Here is a 20,479-nt window from a genome sequence, read left to right as displayed (position 1 = left end):
ATTAGGGAAAGCCCCTAGAGAATAAGGTGTCCAATACAGTGCCTGCCGGTTATTTTACATAATTCCCAAGAATAAAATAATTCCTCAAAGCTATGAAGTATAAAATATGCTTATATCTCAATCGTTTTAGCCCAGAAAATGTCTACAGTCTTAAAAGCCCTTGTGAAGCCCTTTTTTTTCTTATGTAATAAAAATGGCTTACCGGATCCCATAGGGAAAATGACAGCTTCCAGCATTACCAAGTCTTGTTAGAAATGTGTCATACCTCAAGCAGCAAAAGTCTGCTCACTGTTTCCCCCAACTGAAGTTAATTCCTCTCAACAGTCCTGTGTGGAAACAGCCATCGATTTTAGTAACGGTTGCTAAAATCATTTTCCTCTTACAAACAGAAATCTTCATCTCTTTTCTGTTTCAGAGTAAATAGTACATACCAGCACTATTTTAAAATAACAAACTCTTGATTGAATAATAAAAACTACAGTTAAACACCAAAAAACTCTAAGCCATCTCCGTGGAGATGTTGCCTGTACAACGGCAAAGAGAATGACTGGGGAAGGCGGAGCCTAGGAGGGATCATGTGACCAGCTTTGCTGGGCTCTTTGCCATTTCCTGTTGGGGAGGAGAATATCCCACAAGTAAGGATGACGCCGTGGACCGGACACACCTATGTTGGAGAAAAGATTGTTTTTTTTTATTTCAAAATACATGGAAATAATATTTTCATAGATACAGATAAATGATTGTTAGAGCATACTGAACTAATGTACTCATACATATATTTAAGAATGCAATCTCTATATCCAAAGACAAGAACTGTGAGACCTTAAAAGCTTATTCAATTCAAGTTCTCAATCAGTAAATATTTTAGTCCACTAAAAGGTATCACAGACTAATGAACATTGTAGATTAAAGGGCTATGAAACCCAAGTTTTTTCTTTCATTTTTCTTTTAAGCAACTTTCTACTTTACTATTATTATTATCAATTTTTCTTCGTGATCTTAGTATCTTTAGTGGAAAGAGCAAAAATGTAAGCTTAGGAGCCAGCCCATTTTTGGTTCAGCACCCTGGGTAGGGATTGCTGATTGGTGGCTACATTTAAAAGGGATATTCAACACTATGGGGCATATTTATCAAGTTCCGTATGGAGCTTGATGCCCCTTGTATCCGCTTGCTGGAAACAGAAGTGTAAGCAGCAGTCTAAAGACCGCTGCTCCATAACGTGTCTGCCTGCTCTGAGGCCGCGGACAGAAATCAAGCCGATTGAATACGATCGGGTTGATTGACACCCCCGCTAGCGGCCAAATCTGCAGGGGGCAGCATTGCACCAGCAGTTCACAAGAACTGCTGGTGCAATGATAAATGCTGTCAGCGTTGATAACATTGATAACATTGATAAATATACCCCTATGAGATTGTCACATTTATAACTGCAGAGGAGATCTGATAAAAATGGAACCTGGTGAAATCCAGGTTACAATATGACACTTCATATACACCTGCATATTATTCAAATACAAAAATAAACAGTTCAAGCTCCACCAAAGTAAAATTATAATGCTTTATTGTGGCAACATGCATATTATTATCAGGCTAATCATTATGTCAATTTAAAAATATTTTTTTCCTGACAAAAAAAATGGTTACATGCAAGTTATTTACCTTTAAATTGAGAATTAGGGCCTGATTCTCGAAAGCTTTCTGGTCCGTTTCTATAAGATGCGTTGTCATTTTTACGAGGCCCCTCAGGAATTGTTTTAAAAGCAATTTTCATCTTGGGATTGGAACTGTGTATGTCAGTAAGGGGAGTTCATTAATACACTTTATGTGAAGGAGAGACACTTTCTTGACAACATACATACAGTGAGAAGAGCACTCTCAGTAACCAGCTCAATAACTTGCTAGCTTGTTCTATGGCGATTTACACACCTGGGTGCAGATTTTTAGCCTAGTAATGATTTTAGCCTAGTAATTTTTTTATATAATGCCCTGTAAAAATAAGCTGATGATTCCTCTCCATGCCGTTGAGTTTTTAAGAATTGGACCCTAATACTGCATTGGCTCCCCCTAATTCTCACTGGCTGATAAAAGCCTGGTGACTTAGATGAGGCAAGCACCTCCTGAGGTTTAATGGGGTTTAGTATATTTGGTTTAATATTTGGTTACATATTTATGGTTTATGTTTATATGTAATTGTAATAAATGTGGAGCTGCGGCCTTTACAACCTATTCTTGGTGTCTGTGTTTATTTATTATTCTTGCATATTAATACATATGAGGGTCAAGAACAATAATCACACACAAAAATGGAAAAGCAAAATAAATTGTTGTTTTAGGCAAAAATGGTTGGAAAAAAAAGCTATTTGGAGTAATAAAAGCAAAACAAATGGAAATACTTTATATTATATTATACTCCAGCTCACTGGCATAGTCTCGCTGCTGAAATTATAATGGGTAATTGTACCCTTGCAATCGTCCTTTTTTGCGGTAATGCCTGGCTACAGAATAAATAAGCCAGAAACGCACAACAAACCTAAACTAATACAACAGTATCTTAAACCACAAGACTCGATCTCCACAACTCAAAAAATGGACCAGACACCTAACCTAGAGACTGTAGATTCACAACAACCCTCTACTGCCCCTGCAAATACCTCTACTTTAACTAAAGAATATCTGAAATCCCTATGCACAAAGGACGATATAAAAGAAATCATTGGAGAGGTTAAAAATTGGTACAGCGAACTCAAAAAAGATCTCTCAAAGGTCTCCAATAGAGTCTCAGCCTTAGAAGAGAACCATAATACTACCTTCAACGACATACAACATATCTCAAAACTGACGTATGAACAGGAAGAAACTATACACCACTTATTGGAGAAAATTGAGGATCTGACAGAGTCAATTCAACAGGCCGCTATAGAAGGATGCCTCTAAAATTTGTTTAGAACCCTTTAAGGAACCAGCAGTTCTCCAGATATTTGAAAAGGCCCTCAGAGCCCTGCGAGCAAAACCACCACCAAAAGCTCCACCCAGAGACATAATCTTAAAGCTCCTCAATCACAAAGATAGAAAAGAGATTCTCCGTTATGCTAGACAAAAACAGAAGATCACCCATGCTGGTTATCATATACAGATATTTGCGGACCTCTGCCCAACAACGCTTCAGAAGAGAAGGGAATTATACTTTATCACATCGGTATTAAGAGAACAGAAGATTCTTTATAGATGGGGCTTTCCTGTTAGCATTATTGCTACTAAAGGAAACAACACAGCCATATTCAAAACCCTGGATGACCTATCTCACTTTTATAAAGTTTTACAACTCAATATTCCACATTCAGAAAAAGGACAGCCCAACATGAGAGAGAAACATCAACCAGAAAATCTTGCTTTTTGCTGTTTCCCAGATGGAACATATAAAGTCCAATACCTCAACAGGGACACAATTAACAGACTTGACGGACACTTGAAATGAAGCACTAGTTAATTTGGACTGATCCTCCAAGCGGACCACTGTAGCTAAAGGTTGTATATTTATTTTCTATTACAACATGTTCTAGAATACGTTTGGGGGTGGGGATACTACCCTTATAATTGTGTTTACTGTTCCAATACTTGTGACTGTTTGCTGTTCGTTAAATTAATATAGCAATAAGTTATTCTATCATTTTTTGATCAGATAAGTTATAAATAAAATTATTGTTAGCTTTTATAACAACACTACTGTATTGTTTGAAAGAACTGTAATAGTATATTATTGTTTGTTACTAATTCCAGTTTGTAACACCACAACTAACGAAAACAAACATCTTTGTTACACAAATACACAACTTACCCGAGTGCATACTAACTCATCAAACTAGGAAAGAAGCCAAATTTACATTCGCTCACAATCACAACAGTGAACGTTAAAAGCTTAAACCCTTAATGCCTCGATGTTGAGGCATCACTGCAATACCTTTTTTGGCACACCGATGCAGAGAGGGCCACTCAGTGGCCCTCTCTGCATCGGCCAGCGATGGTGCCAATCATTGGTCAGTGGGAGAAGCTGCAGAGAGCTGGGTGGGTGGCCCATCGCTGGCTTAGTTCTGGCAAGGTGGGCGGGATCGCGCATACACACGAGGGGGTGAGCACGTGAGGACGGGGGGCGCACGCAGCTGACCAATCAACGATCAATGCTGAATCTGTGGGAGAGGGAGGAGGGAGAGGGGAAATATTGTTTGGAAAAAGGATCTGGGATGGGGAGGGGGAGGGAGGGAAGATATTGAGGGGGGGCAGCTACACTATGGAAAAATTGGGTGAAATAAAAAAATAAAATAAAAAATCCCATTTGTTAAGAAATTGGGTACTGGCAGACTATATAGCATATAAATAATATAATAGGGTTGAAAAAAAACGGAAAACTTTAACTTCACTTTAATTATAAACCCACATGCTAAAGACTATACCTTCTATTCAAATCCACACAATACATTTACCAGAATAGATTACATCCTCGCTGACCCAACGGGACTATCCATGATTACAGAATCAAAGATTCTGCCCATAACATGGTCAGATCATGCACCTGTGCAATGTACAGTGGAATGGCAAGACATACTGCATAGGCCCTATTTGTGGAGACTAGATGAATATATTCTAAGGAACACTTTAATTAAGCAAGCAATAGATAACACACTAGGGCCTAGATTTGGAGTTCGGCGGTAAAAGGGCTGTTAACGCTCCGCGGGCTTTTTTCTGGCCGCACCATAAATTTAACTCTGGTATCGAGAGTTTAATCAAATGCTGCGTTAGGCTCCAAAAAAGGAGCGTAGAGCATTTTTACCGCAAATGCAACTCTCGATACCAGAGTTGCTTACGGACGCGGCCGGCCTCAAAAACGTGCTCGTGCACGATTCTCCCATAGGAAACAATGGGGCTGTTTGAGCTGAAAAAAAACCTAACACCTGCAAAAAAGCAGCGTTCAGCTCCTAACGCAGCCCCATTGTTTCCTATGGGGAAACACTTCCTACGTCTGCACCTAACACCCTAACATGTACCCCGAGTCTAAACACCCCTAACCTTACACTTATTAACCCCTAATCTGCCGCCCCCGCTATCGCTGACACCTGCATATTTTTTTTAACCCCTAATCTGCCGCTCCATAAACCGCCGCAACCTACGTTATCCCTATGTACCCCTAATCTGCTACCCCTAACACCGCCGACCCCTATATTATATTTATTAACCCCTAATCTGCCCCCCACAACGTCGCCGACACCTGCCTACACTTATTAACTCCTAATCTGCCGAGCGGACCTGAGCGCTACTATAATAAAGTTATTAACCCCTAATCCGCCTCACTAACCCTATCATAAATAGTATTAACCCCTAATCTGCCCTCCCTAACATCGCCGACACCTACCTTCAATTATTAACCCCTAATCTTCCGATCGGAGCTCACCGCTATTCTAATAAATGGATTAACCCCTAAAGCTAAGTCTAACCCTAACACTAACACCCCCCCTAACTTAAATATAATTTACATCTAACGAAATAAATTACCTCTTATTAAATAAATGATTCCTATTTAAAGCTAAATACTTACCTGTAAAATAAATCCTAATATAGCTACAATATAAATTATAATTATATTATAGCTATTTTAGGATTAATATTTATTTTACAGGCAACTTTGTAATTATTTTAACCAGGTACAATAGCTATTAAATAGTTAAGAACTATTTAATAGTTACCTAGTTAAAATAATAACAAATTTACCTGTAAAATAAATCCTAACCTAAGATATAATTAAACCTAACACTACACTATCAATAAAATAATTAAATAAACTACCTACAATTACCTACAATTAACCTAACACTACACTATCAATAAATTAATTAAACACAATTCCTACAAATAAATACAATTAAATAAACTAGCTAAAGTACAAAAAATAAAAAAGAACTAAGTTACAGAAAATAAAAACATATTTACAAACATAAGAAAAATATTACAACAATTTTAAACTAATTACACCTACTCTAAGCCCCCTAATAAAATAACAAAGCCCCCCAAAATAAAAAATTCCCTACCCTATTCTAAATTAAAAAAGTTACAAGCTCTTTTACCTTACCAGCCCTGAACAGGGCCCTTTGCGGGGCATGCCCCAAGAAGTTCAGCTCTTTTGCCTGTAAAAAAAAACATACAATACCCCCCCCCCAACATTACAACCCACCACCCACATACCCCTAATCTAACCCAAACCCCCCTTAAATAAACCTAACACTAATCCCCTGAAGATCTTCCTACCTTGTCTTCACCATCCAGGTATCACCGATCCGTCCTGGCTCCAAGATCTTCATCCAACCCAAGCGGGGGTTGGCGATCCATAATCCGGTGCTGAAGAGGTCCAGAAGAGGCTCCAAAGTCTTCCTCCTATCCGGCAAGAAGAGGACATCCGGACCGGCAAACATCTTCTCCAAGCGGCATCTTCGATCTTCTTCCATCCGGAGCGAAGCGGCAGGATCCTGAACACCTCCAGCGCGGAACATCCATCCGGACCGACGACTGAACGACGAATGACTGTTCCTTTAAGGGACGTCATCCAAGATGGCGTCCCTCGAATTCCGATTGGCTGATAGGATTCTATCAGCCAATCGGAATTAAGGTAGGAATTTTCTGATTGGCTGATGGAATCAGCCAATCAGAATCAAGTTCAATCCGATTGGCTGATCCAATCAGCCAATCAGATTGAGCTCGCATTCTATTGGCTGTTCCGATCAGCCAATAGAATGCGAGCTCAATCTGATTGGCTGATTGGATCGGCCAATCGGATTGAACTAGATTCTGATTGGCTGATTCCATCAGCCAATCAGAAAATTCCTACCTTAATTCCGATTGGCTGATAGAATCCTATCAGCCAATCAGAATTCGAGGGACGCCATCTTGGATGACGTCCCTTAAAGGAACAGTCATTCGTCGTTCAGTCGTCGGTCCGGATGGATGTTCCGCGCTGGAGGTGTTCAGGATCCTGCCGCTTCGCTCCGGATGGAAGAAGATCGAAGATGCCGCTTGGAGAAGATGTTTGCCGGTCCGGATGTCCTCTTCTTGCCGGATAGGAGGAAGACTTTGGAGCCTCTTCTGGACCTCTTCAGCACCGGATTATGGATCGCCAACCCCCGCTTGGGTTGGATGAAGATCTTGGAGCCAGGACGGATCGGTGATACCTGGATGGTGAAGACAAGGTAGGAAGATCTTCAGGGGATTAGTGTTAGGTTTATTTAAGGGGGGTTTGGGTTAGATTAGGGGTATGTGGGTGGTGGGTTGTAATGTTGGGGGGGGGGTATTGTATGTTTTTTTTTACAGGCAAAAGAGCTGAACTTCTTGGGGCATGCCCCGCAAAGGGCCCTGTTCAGGGCTGGTAAGGTAAAAGAGCTTGTAACTTTTTTAATTTAGAATAGGGTAGGGAATTTTTTATTTTGGGGGGCTTTGTTATTTTATTAGGGGGCTTAGAGTAGGTGTAATTAGTTTAAAATTGTTGTAATATTTTTCTTATGTTTGTAAATATTTTTTTATTTTCTGTAACTTAGTTCTTTTTTATTTTTTGTACTTTAGCTAGTTTATTTAATTGTATTTATTTGTAGGAATTGTGTTTAATTAATTTATTGATAGTGTAGTGTTAGGTTAATTGTAGGTAATTGTAGGTAGTTTATTTAATTATTTTATTGATAGGGTAGTGTTAGGTTTAATTATATCTTAGGTTAGGATTTATTTTACAGGTAAATTTGTTATTATTTTAACTAGGTAACTATTAAATAGTTCTTAACTATTTAATAGCTATTGTACCTGGTTAAAATAATTACAAAGTTGCCTGTAAAATAAATATTAATCCTAAAATAGCTATAATATAACTATAATTTATATTGTAGCTATATTAGGATTTATTTTACAGGTAAGTATTTAGCTTTAAATAGGAATCATTTATTTAATAAGAGTTAATTCATTTCGTTAGATTTAAATTATATTTAAATTAGGGGGGTGTTAGTGTTAGGGTTAGACTTAGCTTTAGGGGTTAATCCATTTATTATAGTAGCGATGAGCTCCGGTCGTCAGATTAGGGGTTAATAATTGAAGTTAGGTGTCGGCGATGTTAGGGAGGGCAGATTAGGGGTTAATACTATTTATGATAGGGTTAGTGAGGTGGATTAGGGGTTAATAACTTTATTATAGTAGCGCTCAGGTCCGCTCGGCAGATTAGGAGTTAATAAGTGTAGGCAGGTGTCGGCGACGTTGTGGGGGGCAGATTAGGGGTTAATAAATATAATATAGGGGTCGGCGGTGTTAGGGGTAGCAGATTAGGGGTACATAGGGATAACGTAGGTGGCGGCGCTTTGCGGTCGGAAGATTAGGGGTTAATTATTTTAAGTAGCTGGCGGCGATGTTGTGGGGGGCAGGTTAGGGGTTAATAAATATAATACAGGGGTCGGCGGGGTTAGGGGCAGCAGATTAGGGGTACATAAATATAACGTAGGTGGCGGTCAGCAGATTAGGGGTTAAAAATTTTAATCGAGTGTCGGCGATGTGGGGGGGCCTCGGTTTAGGGGTACATAGGTAGTTTATGGGTGTTAGTGTACTTTAGGGTACAGTAGTTAAGAGCTTTATGAACCGGCGTTAGCCAGAAAGCTCTTAACTCCTGCTATTTTCAGGCGGCTGGAATCTTGTCGTTAGAGCTCTAACGCTCACTTCAGAAACGACTCTAAATACCAGCGTTAGAAAGATCCCATTGAAAAGATAGGCTACGCAAATGGCGTAGGGGGATCTGCGGTATGGAAAAGTCGCGGCTGAAAAGTGAGCGTTAGACCCTTTAATCACTGACTCCAAATACCAGCGGGCGGCCAAAACCAGCGTTAGGAGCCTCTAACGCTGGTTTTGACGGCTACCGCCGAACTCCAAATCTAGGCCTAGGCAACTACTTTAAGGAAAATAACTCAGAGGACATAAACCCAATGACTATATGGGAAGCGCACAAATGTGTAGCAAGAGGCGAGCTTATAGCACACAAAGCCAGGGAAAAGAAAGAGAACAGACAGTTCTACATTAGCACAAATAGGATATTGTGAAAGAGAACACAAACAAAGCCCACAATCTACAGCCATATTAGAATCCCTAACAAAAACCAAAAACTCCCTCAAAAATTATCTCACGAATTTCAAATAAAATCTGCCCTACTAAAATAAAAGTATTTTGAGGTAAAAGATAAGGCAGGCTCCTCACTAGCAAAAGTGTTATGATGAAGCCAGCTTAGCGCACATATTCATTTCACTAAGGACACACAAGGGGGTACACACAAAGACAGCAAAAATATTGCAGAGTCATTTCGACAATATTATACTTCTCTATACAACTAAAAAGACACAACCACACCACAGAGCATTGAGACTTACCTTTCGGATTTAGATCTACCTACACTGGATAAAGAAGAAGCGAACAGCTTAGACCTCCCCATAACTATAGAAGAAATTAAAAAAATCGATAAAAATTATGCCCAGCGGTAAAATTCCGGGCACGGGCGGTTTTAGCATGAAGTATTACAAAACATATCCACAACATCTTATATCTCCTTTAGCAAACATGTTTATTTCACTCCTGGCCGCAAAGGGTTTTTCAGAAAATATGTTAGAAGATCACATTATTGTCCTATTAAAGCCAGGAAAAGAACCAAACAGACCTGAACATTTTTGCCCAATCTCATTATTAAATTTGGATATTAAGATTTTTGCCAAAATTTCAGCCAACAGAATAAACCAATTTTTACCCAAATTGATCAATACAGATCAAGTAGGATTTATACCGGGAAGAGAGGCAAGGGACAACACCTTAAAAGCTCTACAAATTATATCTCATGTTAAAAATAATAGAATACCAGCGGTCTTGGTCTCCACTGATGCAGAGAAAGCATTTGATAGGGTAAATTGGCAATTTTTAAAACAGTTACGCACAAAATGAATTTTGGCGACAAATGTATTAATTAGGGATGCACCGATACCGATACTAGTATCGGTATCGGTACAGATACCAAGTATTTGCATGAGTACTTGTACTCGTTCAAATGCACCGATACTTAAACCGATACCTCCACTTCCTACCCGTATGCAACCTTGTTGCGTTTTTTCAGCTGTAGGTTCCCATTTCATTTTAAACTGGAGTAGAGACTAAATTAAAAATTGTTTACTACTGTTCTGCCAATACAAATTGCTGTTATTTGTATTATTGTAGGAGAGATCACTGTACCTCGTTCAGACAAACCCCTGAAGAACTGGGCAGTTAATAAACAGATTTACAGCTCTGGCTAAAATGGCCCAAAAATATCTTTCTGCCCCATGCAGTAGTGTGGAAAGTGAAAGACTGTTCAACTTAGAGTCAAACCTCCATACAAATGTCTACTTGATGTTATATAACAACCCTACAACTCAATTGTATCACCCCTTTAAATTTAATATTTTATTGTAATATTTTTTATTTATAAACATGTTCTGTGAACTTTTTTATTATTTCATAATGTCTTTTGAATTGCAGTCCTTTATAATTAAAAAGAAGGAATCTTAAATAATTAGTCTGTATTGTGCTTGGTAAACTGTCGCATGACATTAAAAAAAAGTATCGGTAATTGGTATCGGCGAGTATTTGAAAACAAGTATCGGTACTTGTACTCAGACATAAAAAAATGGTATCGGTGCAACCCTAGTATTAATCATGCTTTTTCACTGTATACCTCTCCTACAGCAAGGGTCAAAGTAAACGGCCTTTTATCGGACAAGTTTTATATAAAAATGGAACTAGACAGGGGTGTTCCCTTTCGTTTGTACTCTTCACATTATCCATAGAAGCGTTAGTGCAAAAAAACAGAAATAACACACAGATTACAGGGGTACAGAAAGGCAACACAGAACATAAACTAGCGCTATATGCAGATGATGTCCTACTTACACTAACAGAGATAGATGTGTCCCTGCCAGTAACCCTAGAATTACTTCAGAACTTTGGGCAAGTGTCTAACTTCCTAGTAAATACTACAAATGCAGAAATGATTTACAGAGATAAGGAAGCAATATTTCACCAACTGATACATAATTGCCCTCTAAAAATACAAAAATTTAAACTTAAATATCTAGGCATTTATTTAGCATCAGATCCAAAAGTAATATTTCAGGCTAATTATAAAAATTTGGAAGAAGCCTTAATCGCAGACCTCTCAAAGAATAAATCTATCTCATGGATAGGTAGAATAAATGTGATAAACATGATTGTTCTCCCCAGAATATTATATCTGTTGCAAACTACCCCTATACAACTTCCACACCAATAACTAAATAGGATCCAATCATTAATGGAACAATTCGTATGGCAGGGTATCAGACCAATAATCACAAAACAGACAATGTACATACCCAGAGAAAAAGGCGGATTGGGAATCCCCAATATATACACCAACAAAATAGCAATAGCCCTACAAAAACTAATAGATTAGTGTACAAATAATACTCATAAACAGTGGGTCCAAATAGATAGACACATAATGGGACTGAGCAATGCCGGAATCGCTGATTGGCTTCACACTAAAAAAAAGCCTGGGATGATACAACAATATCCTTTAATGAACAAATTTTTCGAGACATGGGATAAACTGACAAACACTTCCTCAAACATATCTAATACCCTTTCCCCCATGCTGCCTATATGTAACAACCCCGCACTACCATGGAATTACAAAGACCCTCAGATGGAAACTGGGAGTCACATAAAAAACAGAATATTGTCGATATTCCTCCAGGATAAAAAACCAAAATCATTGACAGCTATTAAAGAATCCCACCCAGACATTTCCATAAACTGGTATTCCTACACACAAATATGCCACTATATAGACACCCATCCTAAAAAAACAGTATCTGGTTAGAAAATTAACGCCCTTTGAAACACTCTGTTTAATGGACAATACCCCTAGACACACAATCTCTATATTGTACAAACAGTTAACGCTAGGCGATACACAAAGGCTACCTGCATATACGAGAGCATGGGAGAAAGGTGGGTACTGATATAGCTGTAAAAGACTGGCAAAAGACGTTCCTAGCAACCAAAAAATCATCAATCTCTGTTAGGGTACTGGTGACAAACTACAAATTCCTTACGAGGTGGTATCTCACTCCTAGCAGATTACACAAAATATACAAAACAGCGAACAACAAATGTTGGAGGGACTGTGGAGGTGAAGGCAGCCCAACACACATATGGTGGAGTTGTAGTAAACTAGATAAATTCAGGACAGGGGTGCTCAGGCACATGTCAGACATAATAGAGAAACGATTGCCAAACTATCCACTAATCCTCTTCTATTTGTCTCTCCCTAAACTCAGAAACAATATAGCCACACTCTTACTGACTCTGATGATCAATAGCGCTAAAATTTTGATCCCAAGATACTGGCAATCAAACACTATACCTACAGTTACAGAATGGAGAGCACAGGTAGAAATTATTCTCCAGTTGGAGAGATACCACCATTTACAGTCAGGATCTATAGAAACATATGAACTAATGTTAGACAGGTGGAAGCAACATACTGATAACCTCCAATTAGTAGACACTCAAACCAAATACAAGTTTAGGCCTATAATACATAGAGGTTAAACATAGCTCATAGATCCATACATTCACCACTTAACGGATTATCCATGTTTTGGGTTTTGTTTGATGTGTTATGACTGTTAGAAAATTAATTTACTGATGTTCAGTGCCCAGAAAACTCAAACTGGACTCTAAGAATGGTTGGCACAAATACCGGGACTTAAAATAGCTCAAACCTTACTGTTTTCTACATTCTAAGTTTGAAATTGGATTATAATGACTTTATGTTCCTCAGAGATATGTATTATTTTGAAAATGCTTTATTGGATTTCAAGAAAAGATTAAGTGGCTCCTGTAGGCGGTGCAAAGCTTAGCCGGAGGGAGCTTTGACTGCGGAGGAAGAGTCCTGGAGGTAGGATAGGAGGAGCTAGAGGCGGAGGTTATTTAGCTTTGGGGCTGAGCAGGAAAGCCAGCAGTTGTTTGTTAAAAATTTGCAGAAGCATCTCTATCTGCTTGGCTTTCCTGATCATCCTGTGTCATGACGGCAGTTGAGGATCTCCTGAAGAGGCTCCAGGAAGCTTCAGAAGGAAGAAGACCTACCTGGTTGGAGTATCAGGTCCATTTGTTGCTGGGAGCTACCTTGTCAGATCCGGTGGAGGCACAGCCGGTTGCAAGAAAAAATTCCACAAGGCGATCTAAGCCTCCATCTAGGCTCAGTCCGGAAGTGAGTCGGTGGTCTGTTGGAGGAAGAAAGTCTGGGTCCCGGTAAGAAGCCAACTGGTCTGGAGGTGGTTGGGGCTCCTTCAGTTCCTGTTGGGCCTGCGGTGGTGATGTCATCAGTGAGGGGAGCGGCATGGAACTGGAGCAGAGGGCCTTTGCTGGCCCAGCCACTGAGTCAAAAGGAGGTACTGGGAAGGTGGCTCACGGCCCGGGTGGGCCTGATGTGGAGGGGGAGGAGCTTTCAGGTCAGGGTGTTTATGATGGTCCTGGTGGGCCTTTGTTTTCCTTTGGGGGGGTGGTTAAGGATAGTGGTAGTGAGGGGGAGGGTTTGTGGGCCACTGCACAATCATCATTAGTTAGTGTGGCTGGGGTGAGGGGGTCACTCCGGTCAGGGCATGTCAAGCCTCAAGGCCTTTGAGGGTGGGCAATCATGTGTGGGTAGGTCTGCACAAGTTGTTAGGCCTCCAGGGGTCAAAGTGGATTTGGAATATGGGTCTGGGGAGGAGGGGGAGGAGTTTGAGTTGGATGCTGGGTCGGTGGAGTTGTATTTAAATCCTTCTGAGGATGAGTTTATCCCCCCTCTCCTGGTGCCCTGGGTAAGATTGTTGGCTGTTTTGGGGGGTCAGGTGGTAGGTCATTCTCTGAGGGTAGGCCTGGTGAATTTCATCCTCCTCCAGGGGTTGCTTTTTCTTCCAGGGTGGAGGAAGATGGTGATGTGGGTGACTCACATGTAAGTTTTTCTTTTACAGAGCCTAGTCCCGCTGGGCAATGGCCAGGGCCTTAGCCTGGTCCATCCGTGTTGGCAGATGTTTTTGACGGCCTTGAAGAGGATTTCTCTGGCCTGCATGGCTCATGGACGGACTCTATTCGTTTGGAGCCTGATGAAAGCATGCAGCAGGAGGTTCGGCCTGTTGGCAGAAGCCAGGTGAGGTGGGGTGTTACGGCCAGGGTGATGGAGGTGGCAAGGGATCAGAGTGGGGCCAGGTTATATACGGTGGCCACTCGGGGTGGTAGGGGGGTCGACAGACGGCTGAGTAGGCCTGGTGGCTACATTGGTGTAACTAGGGGTAGATGTAGACAAAGGCCAGTGGCGGAGGCTGCCTGGTCTGGAGGTGATGGAGGTGCTTATGGCTAAGGGTACCAGCCTACAAAGTGGGGGATGGGGAGGCAGAGGTTTTCTTCCCCTGGATATGTGTTCATGTGCTGCTGTTTTTCAGGAACAAACACGGCAGCCGGATCAGTGTGGAGGGACGGCTGCCACAATACAGGAAGGTGTCCAAAGGATTACGGAGCAATGCGTAGGCGGGCTCCAGGTGACACTTGATGGCTTCTCAGGTGGTCAGCATTCAGCTGAAACTTCAACAGGTGAGATGGGGCTGCTGGATGTGCGGGGGAGGGATGTAGTAGAGAAATGTGTTAAGAGTGTTAAAAATGATTATGTGGCTGGTAGAGTAGTGGCTGGTTTGAAGGAGTTTCTATCACAGTTGGAAGGAGTTGTGCCCGCCCCTAGAGCCTCCATGGAGAGGGCGTAGGTTCCTTTTCTAGGGATGACAGGCGTTCCAGTGTTGGGGAGGGTCGAGGTCTGCAGTTATGCGGTCCCCATAGTCAAGGACGGTGGTGGCCCTGTTATGGACCAAAGTACTGGGTCATCAGGGGTGCCTCCTAGTGTTGGCACTAAGCCGGTTGATGGGGCAGAATTAAGGGTGGCCGACTCAGCAATGTCTCTGTCCTGCCTCTGCTCCATCAGGCCTTTGGGCATGCATTTGACGTCAGAGGTGAGGGAAAAAATATATAAGAGGGAATTTATTGAATTGTTCTCCCTTCTTCCGTTTTAACAGTCTTTTGAGATCCCTGAGGACTCTAAAAAGGACATGGCCAAGAAGGAGGAAGAGGAGTGAAGAAAACGATATAGAAAGTTGCCTAAAACCTTTACTAATTGGTTTCAGGCCTTTGTAATATATTCAAGTGTGTTTACCAGTAGGTTCCCGGACCAGGATGGGGCATCATTTTGTTACCTGCACGAGGTGGCAGCAGACATATGGGGGCATGGCTTGGTGGTCCTACGATGAACAGTTTAGGCAGCAGCTGTCGGTTAAACCAGATATGAAGTGGGACAACCGGGACATGGGGTTGTGGCTCAAAATAATGACACCTTTGAGAGCCTCCCAGTCCTTTCGGTCGGGAGCCGGTGGATCCTCCGCCAGTAGGTCACGAGCGTCGATTAAGAAGGGGTACTGCTTTGCATATCATGAAAAATTTTGTAAGTGGGGAGCCATGTGCAAGTTTAAACACGAATCCTCTGGGTGTGGGGGCTCCCACCCCTATGCGAAGTGTTTCCACAAAGGTAAGCCGGGCAGAGCACCTGACAAAGGGGGTGACTCTGGTGAAGCTCGGCATGATGGAACCTTGGCTTGCCCTGTACACTAGTCGTCGAGGTAGTCATGAGAAGGCGGCCTTATTGTTTAATGGTTTCCAGTTCAGTTTTGTGATTCCGTCCCAAGGGGGTTGTGGGGTCTTTCGCAGTAATTTGAAGTCTGCTCGTCTGTGGCCTGGGGTGGTCCTTGACAAGCTCTAGAAGGAGATGTCTTTGGGGTGCATGGCTGGCCCGTTTGATGGTGTTCCCATTGCAGATTTGAGGATTTCGCCGCTTGGGGTGGTTCCAAAACAGGAGCCTGGAAAGTTCAGACTAATCCATCATTTATCTTTTCCTAAAGGGGTATCGGTAAATGATGGTATTCCTCAGGAGTTGTCCTCTGTCAAATATGCGTCTTTTGATCAGACGGTTAGCTTAGTGAGGAAGGCTGGTCCTTCTGCCTTGTTAGCAAAAATTGACATTGAGGCGGCTTTTAGGCGGTTACTTGTGCACCCGACTTCGCACCATCTGTTGGGTTGTTGTGTTGATGGCTCATACTATATTGACCTCTGCTTGCCCATGGGCTGCTACATTTCATGTTCGCTCTTTGAGCATTTTAGCACATTTCTTAATTGGGTTGTTGCGGAATGGTCGGGCCTTTCGTTATTTGTTCACTACCTTGATGACTTCTTGTTTGTGGGTCCGGCCGGTTCGGGGGGTTTCAAGCTTTTGAGAGATGTTTGCTATCAGGTGGCGTCTGATTTTGGTGTGCCCATCGCACTTGAAAAATCTGGGCATTACAATTCGGTTAACATGGAATGTCCGCTTCCCAGTGACAAGGTGTCTGACCTATTGAAGCTTATTGACTGCTCCTTGTTGGCAAAGAAGGTTATGCTTCGGAAGCTGCAATCCTTGGTGGGCAAGTTTAACTTTGCGTGCAGAATTATCCTGATTGGGAGGGTTTTCTGCAGGAGGTTGTCGTTGGCTACTGCTGGGATTGTAAAAATGCATCATTTTGTATGGCTCTCCAAGGAGCTGAAAAATGACTTGAGGGTTTGGAGGCAGTTTTTGTTGGGTTTTAATTGCTCAAAATTAATTCAGACAGTTAGGATGTCAAATGAGGAGCTGGGGCTCGTGACTGATTCGGTGGGTGATTGCGGTTTTGGGGCATATTTCATGGGCCACTGGTGTGCTTCTGAGTGTCAAATGAGGAGCTGGGGCTTGTGACTGATTCGGTGGGTGATTGCGGTTTTGGGGCATATTTCATGGGCCACTGGTGTGCTTCTGAGTAGCCGGCTGAATGGTCTACTTTGGGTTTGGTTAAGAACCTGTTTTTTTTTTAGTTGTTCCCGATTGTGGTTGCCCTGTTTGTCTGGGAGGTGGATTTGTGTAATCAGTCGGTGGTATTTTATTCTGACAATATGGGAGTCATGTATGCGTTAAATACATTGACGGCAACGTCTTTGCCTGTCTTGAGATTGTTGTGCTTGTTTGTACTGAAATGTCTGAGGATGAATGTTTGCATTAAGGCTAAACACATTCCAGGTGTTTGTAATTCTATAGCAGACTCCCTCACATTTTCAGTGGCAGCGGTTCCGGGAATTGGCCATTCAAGCGGACGTGGAAGGTTGCCCATGCCCAAGTTCCTTGTGGCGGCTTGGGGTGGAGGACTGGCTGGACTGGTAAAAGCTTCACTGGCACCAGATACTTGGGCAGCTTACTCTCGAGTGTGGTGGGAGTGGGAATCTAGGTTGTATTCCAAAGAGATTCATGAGGAGGAAACCTTACTGGTTTGTTGTTGGAATGGATGTGGGAATGGGGGTCTGCAAACTTGTCACCTTCCGCTATGGATAGGCGTTTGGCAGCGTTAGCTTTCCATTTTAAGTTATTGGGTTTGTGAGACCTTACAAAAAGCTTCTCTGTTAGGCAAGTCCTCAAGGGCTTGAAGAAGGGTTCTGTTGGGTCCCCTCATGATCAGAGGCGCCCCATTACTTTCTCACTGCTGCGAAGGATATATAGTGTATTAGCAGTTATATGTGTGTCAGATTTTGAGGTCTGTTTGTTTCGTTTGGCTTTAAAAATGTAGTTTCCATTGGTGGTTTGGCTTTCTCAGACTTGTCCTTGTTTGATTCCACGGTTGAAATATTTTTGAGAAGGAGTAAAATGGATAAGGTGGGAAAGGGTAGGATGGTAGTCCTTTCTCCCAGTGGTTCAGAGGTTTGTCCTTGGCTTTGTTTGCAGGCTTATTTGGGTGTCTGGCCTGTGGTGGGGGGTTCGTTGTTGGTCCACCAAGACGGTAGGTGTTTTTCGCAGTTTCAGTTTAGGGCGGTTCTTAATAAATCATTGCTTCATTTAGGTTTCAGTACAAGGGATTTTGGGTCTCATTCTTTCCACATAGGGGCGGCAACTGAGGCTTCAGCGAGAGGTTTATCTGATACGGTGGTTAAGGGCATTGGTAGGTAGGGATCTGGATGGTTCCGTCTGTATGTTCGTCCAGAGTTGAGTGTATAATATGGTGGTGTTTTGTTACTTTTATTTTCTGTGCTCTAGGTGTGGAGCGTTTGTGGTTAGTCGGCCACTATTGTTTATTGGGCACGGAGAGCGACTTCGAGGAAAGTGGATGGCTTACAGTTGGGTATCCCCAAGTCCCGCTGTGATGTTAAATGGTTCGGTGTTAGGGGACTTCATTGGAACAGGTTGTTGCCGCTGGTGGTGAATTACTGCAGACATTTTCAGCCTCCAACTGTGTTGTTGATCCACGCTGGGGGCAATGATCTTGGTTTTATGAGTTGGTGAAAAGCATGAAGAGGGACATTGGGAGGTTGGTGGATTTGTACCCTACACTGAGGATTATATGCAATCAGCCAATAGGATTGAGCTCGCATTCTATTGGCTGTTCGGAGGGAGCTTTGACCGCGGAGGAAGAGGCATGGAGGTAGGATTGGAGGAGCTAGAGTCGGAGCTGGGGAGGTTATTTAGCTTTGGGGCTGAGCGGGAACACCAGCAGCTGTTTGTTAATCATTTTGAAGAAGCATCTCCCTCCCACCCGTCCCTGGTTTTGTTTGTTCTTTTGTCTTATTTAATGTTCTTGTCACAGTTGGTTGTGCGGGGGTGCTAGCCCTTACAAGTACAGTACATTATGGCCAATTGTTAGTGTGTTGGTATTTTGCATTCCCATGGGGGGAATTTAAGGGCACGGGGTTCCTTAGAGACTTATGTTGATTATTGCTGACGGGCTCAATCACTTGCACATTTGGGTCCAGTGGATGGAATGACGGCCATATATAAAGAAATAAGATTGGACTAGCACCACAGTTTTATGGGTAAATTTATATACAATCGGCTAGATTATGAGTTTTTGTCGGTAAGGCTTGCGGTGCTAACGCTCCTTTTTTTCTTACCGCTCACTTAAGACAGCGCTGGTATTACAGGTTTTTTCCAACCCGGCGTTAGCCTCTAAAAAGTGAGCGTTAAGCAAAATTTTGCTCCACATCTCACCTCAATACAATCGCTGTTTACGGTAGTGGTGAGCTGGCTAAACGTGCTCGTGCACGATTTCCCCATAGGAAACAATGGGGCAGATTCGGCTGAAAAAAACCCTAACACCTGCAAAAAAGCAGCGTTCAGCTCCTAACACAGCCCCATTGTTTCCTATGGGGAAATACTTTTTATGTCTGCACCTAACACCCTAACATGAACCCTGAGTCTAAACACCCCTAATCTTACACTTATTAACCCCTAATCTGCCGCCCCCGACATCGCTGCCACCAGCATAACCTTATTAACCCCTAATCTGCCTCTCCGGACACCGCCGCCACCTACATTATACCTATGAAACCCTAATCTGCTGCCCCCAACATCGCTGACACCTACATTATAGTTATTAACCCCTAATCTGCCGCCCCAACGTAGCCGCAACTATATTAACCCCTTAATGACCACAATGTACCCTGTATGCCACTGGTCATTAAGGGTTTTTCAGGACATAATAGCACAAGTCTAGCAAGAACACGCTATTAATGCACTCCCTCCAGCAGGCTTTGTGGAATAAAGCAGTCTCAATGCTGGTGGCAAGACCGTGCTATAAAACAATCAAGTTCCAAAAAAAGACCAGTGACATACAGGGTACGTCGCTGGTCCTTAAGGGGTTAAATTTATTAACCCCTAATCTGCCGCCGCCAATGTCGCCGCCACTATAATAAAGTTATTAACCCCTACACCTAAGTCTAACCCTAACCCTAACACTCCTCTAACTTAAATATAATTTAAATACATCTAAATAAATTTACTAGTATTAACTACATTATTCCTATTTAAAACTAAATACTTACCTGTAAAATAAACCCTAGCCTAAGTTACAATTACACCTAACACTACACTATAATTAAATTAATTACCTAAACTAACTACAATTAATTACAATTAAATTAAATAAACTAAATTACGGAAACCCCCCCCCACTAAATTACAGAAAATAAAAAAGAAATTACAATTTTTTAAACTAATTACACCTAATCTAATCCCCCTAATAAAATAAAAAGCCCCCCAAAATTAAAAAATTCCTTCTTTATACTAAATTACAAATAGCCCTTAAAAGGGACTTTTGCGGGGCATTGCCCCAAAGTAATCAGCTCTTTTACCTGTAAAAAAAATACAATACCCCCCCAACATTAAAACCCACCACCCACACACCCAACCCTACTCTAAAACCCACCCAATCCCCCCTTAAAAAAACCTAACACTAACCCCTTGAAGATCACCCTACCTTGAGACGTCTTCACCCAGCTGGGCCA

General features: G+C 42.0%; 1 protein-coding gene across 4 annotated transcripts in view; it reads right to left on the bottom strand.

Moving 5' to 3' along the window:
- Positions 1 to 20,479, bottom strand: part of ST6GAL2 (ST6 beta-galactoside alpha-2,6-sialyltransferase 2) — a 251,537-nt gene that overhangs the window by 106,741 nt on the left and 124,317 nt on the right. For 2 of the 4 annotated variants that reach the window (XR_008401416.1, XM_053707623.1), the window contains exon 3: positions 1,661 to 1,785. The exons of the other annotated variants lie outside the window; for them this stretch is intronic. Coding sequence is in view for 1 of the 2 variants with exons in the window: in XM_053707623.1 (XP_053563598.1) it covers positions 1,661 to 1,772 (112 nt within the window). In the remaining variant the exon portion in view is untranslated. The remainder of the gene's footprint in view (positions 1 to 1,660; positions 1,786 to 20,479) is intronic. 4 annotated transcript variants of the gene reach the window in all.

Source organism: Bombina bombina, chromosome 3 (assembly GCF_027579735.1).
Source record: "Bombina bombina isolate aBomBom1 chromosome 3, aBomBom1.pri, whole genome shotgun sequence".
NCBI lineage: Eukaryota > Metazoa > Chordata > Amphibia > Anura > Bombinatoridae > Bombina > Bombina bombina.
Note: the sequence above shows the minus strand (reverse complement) of the source record. Positions and strands in the feature narration are given on the sequence as shown.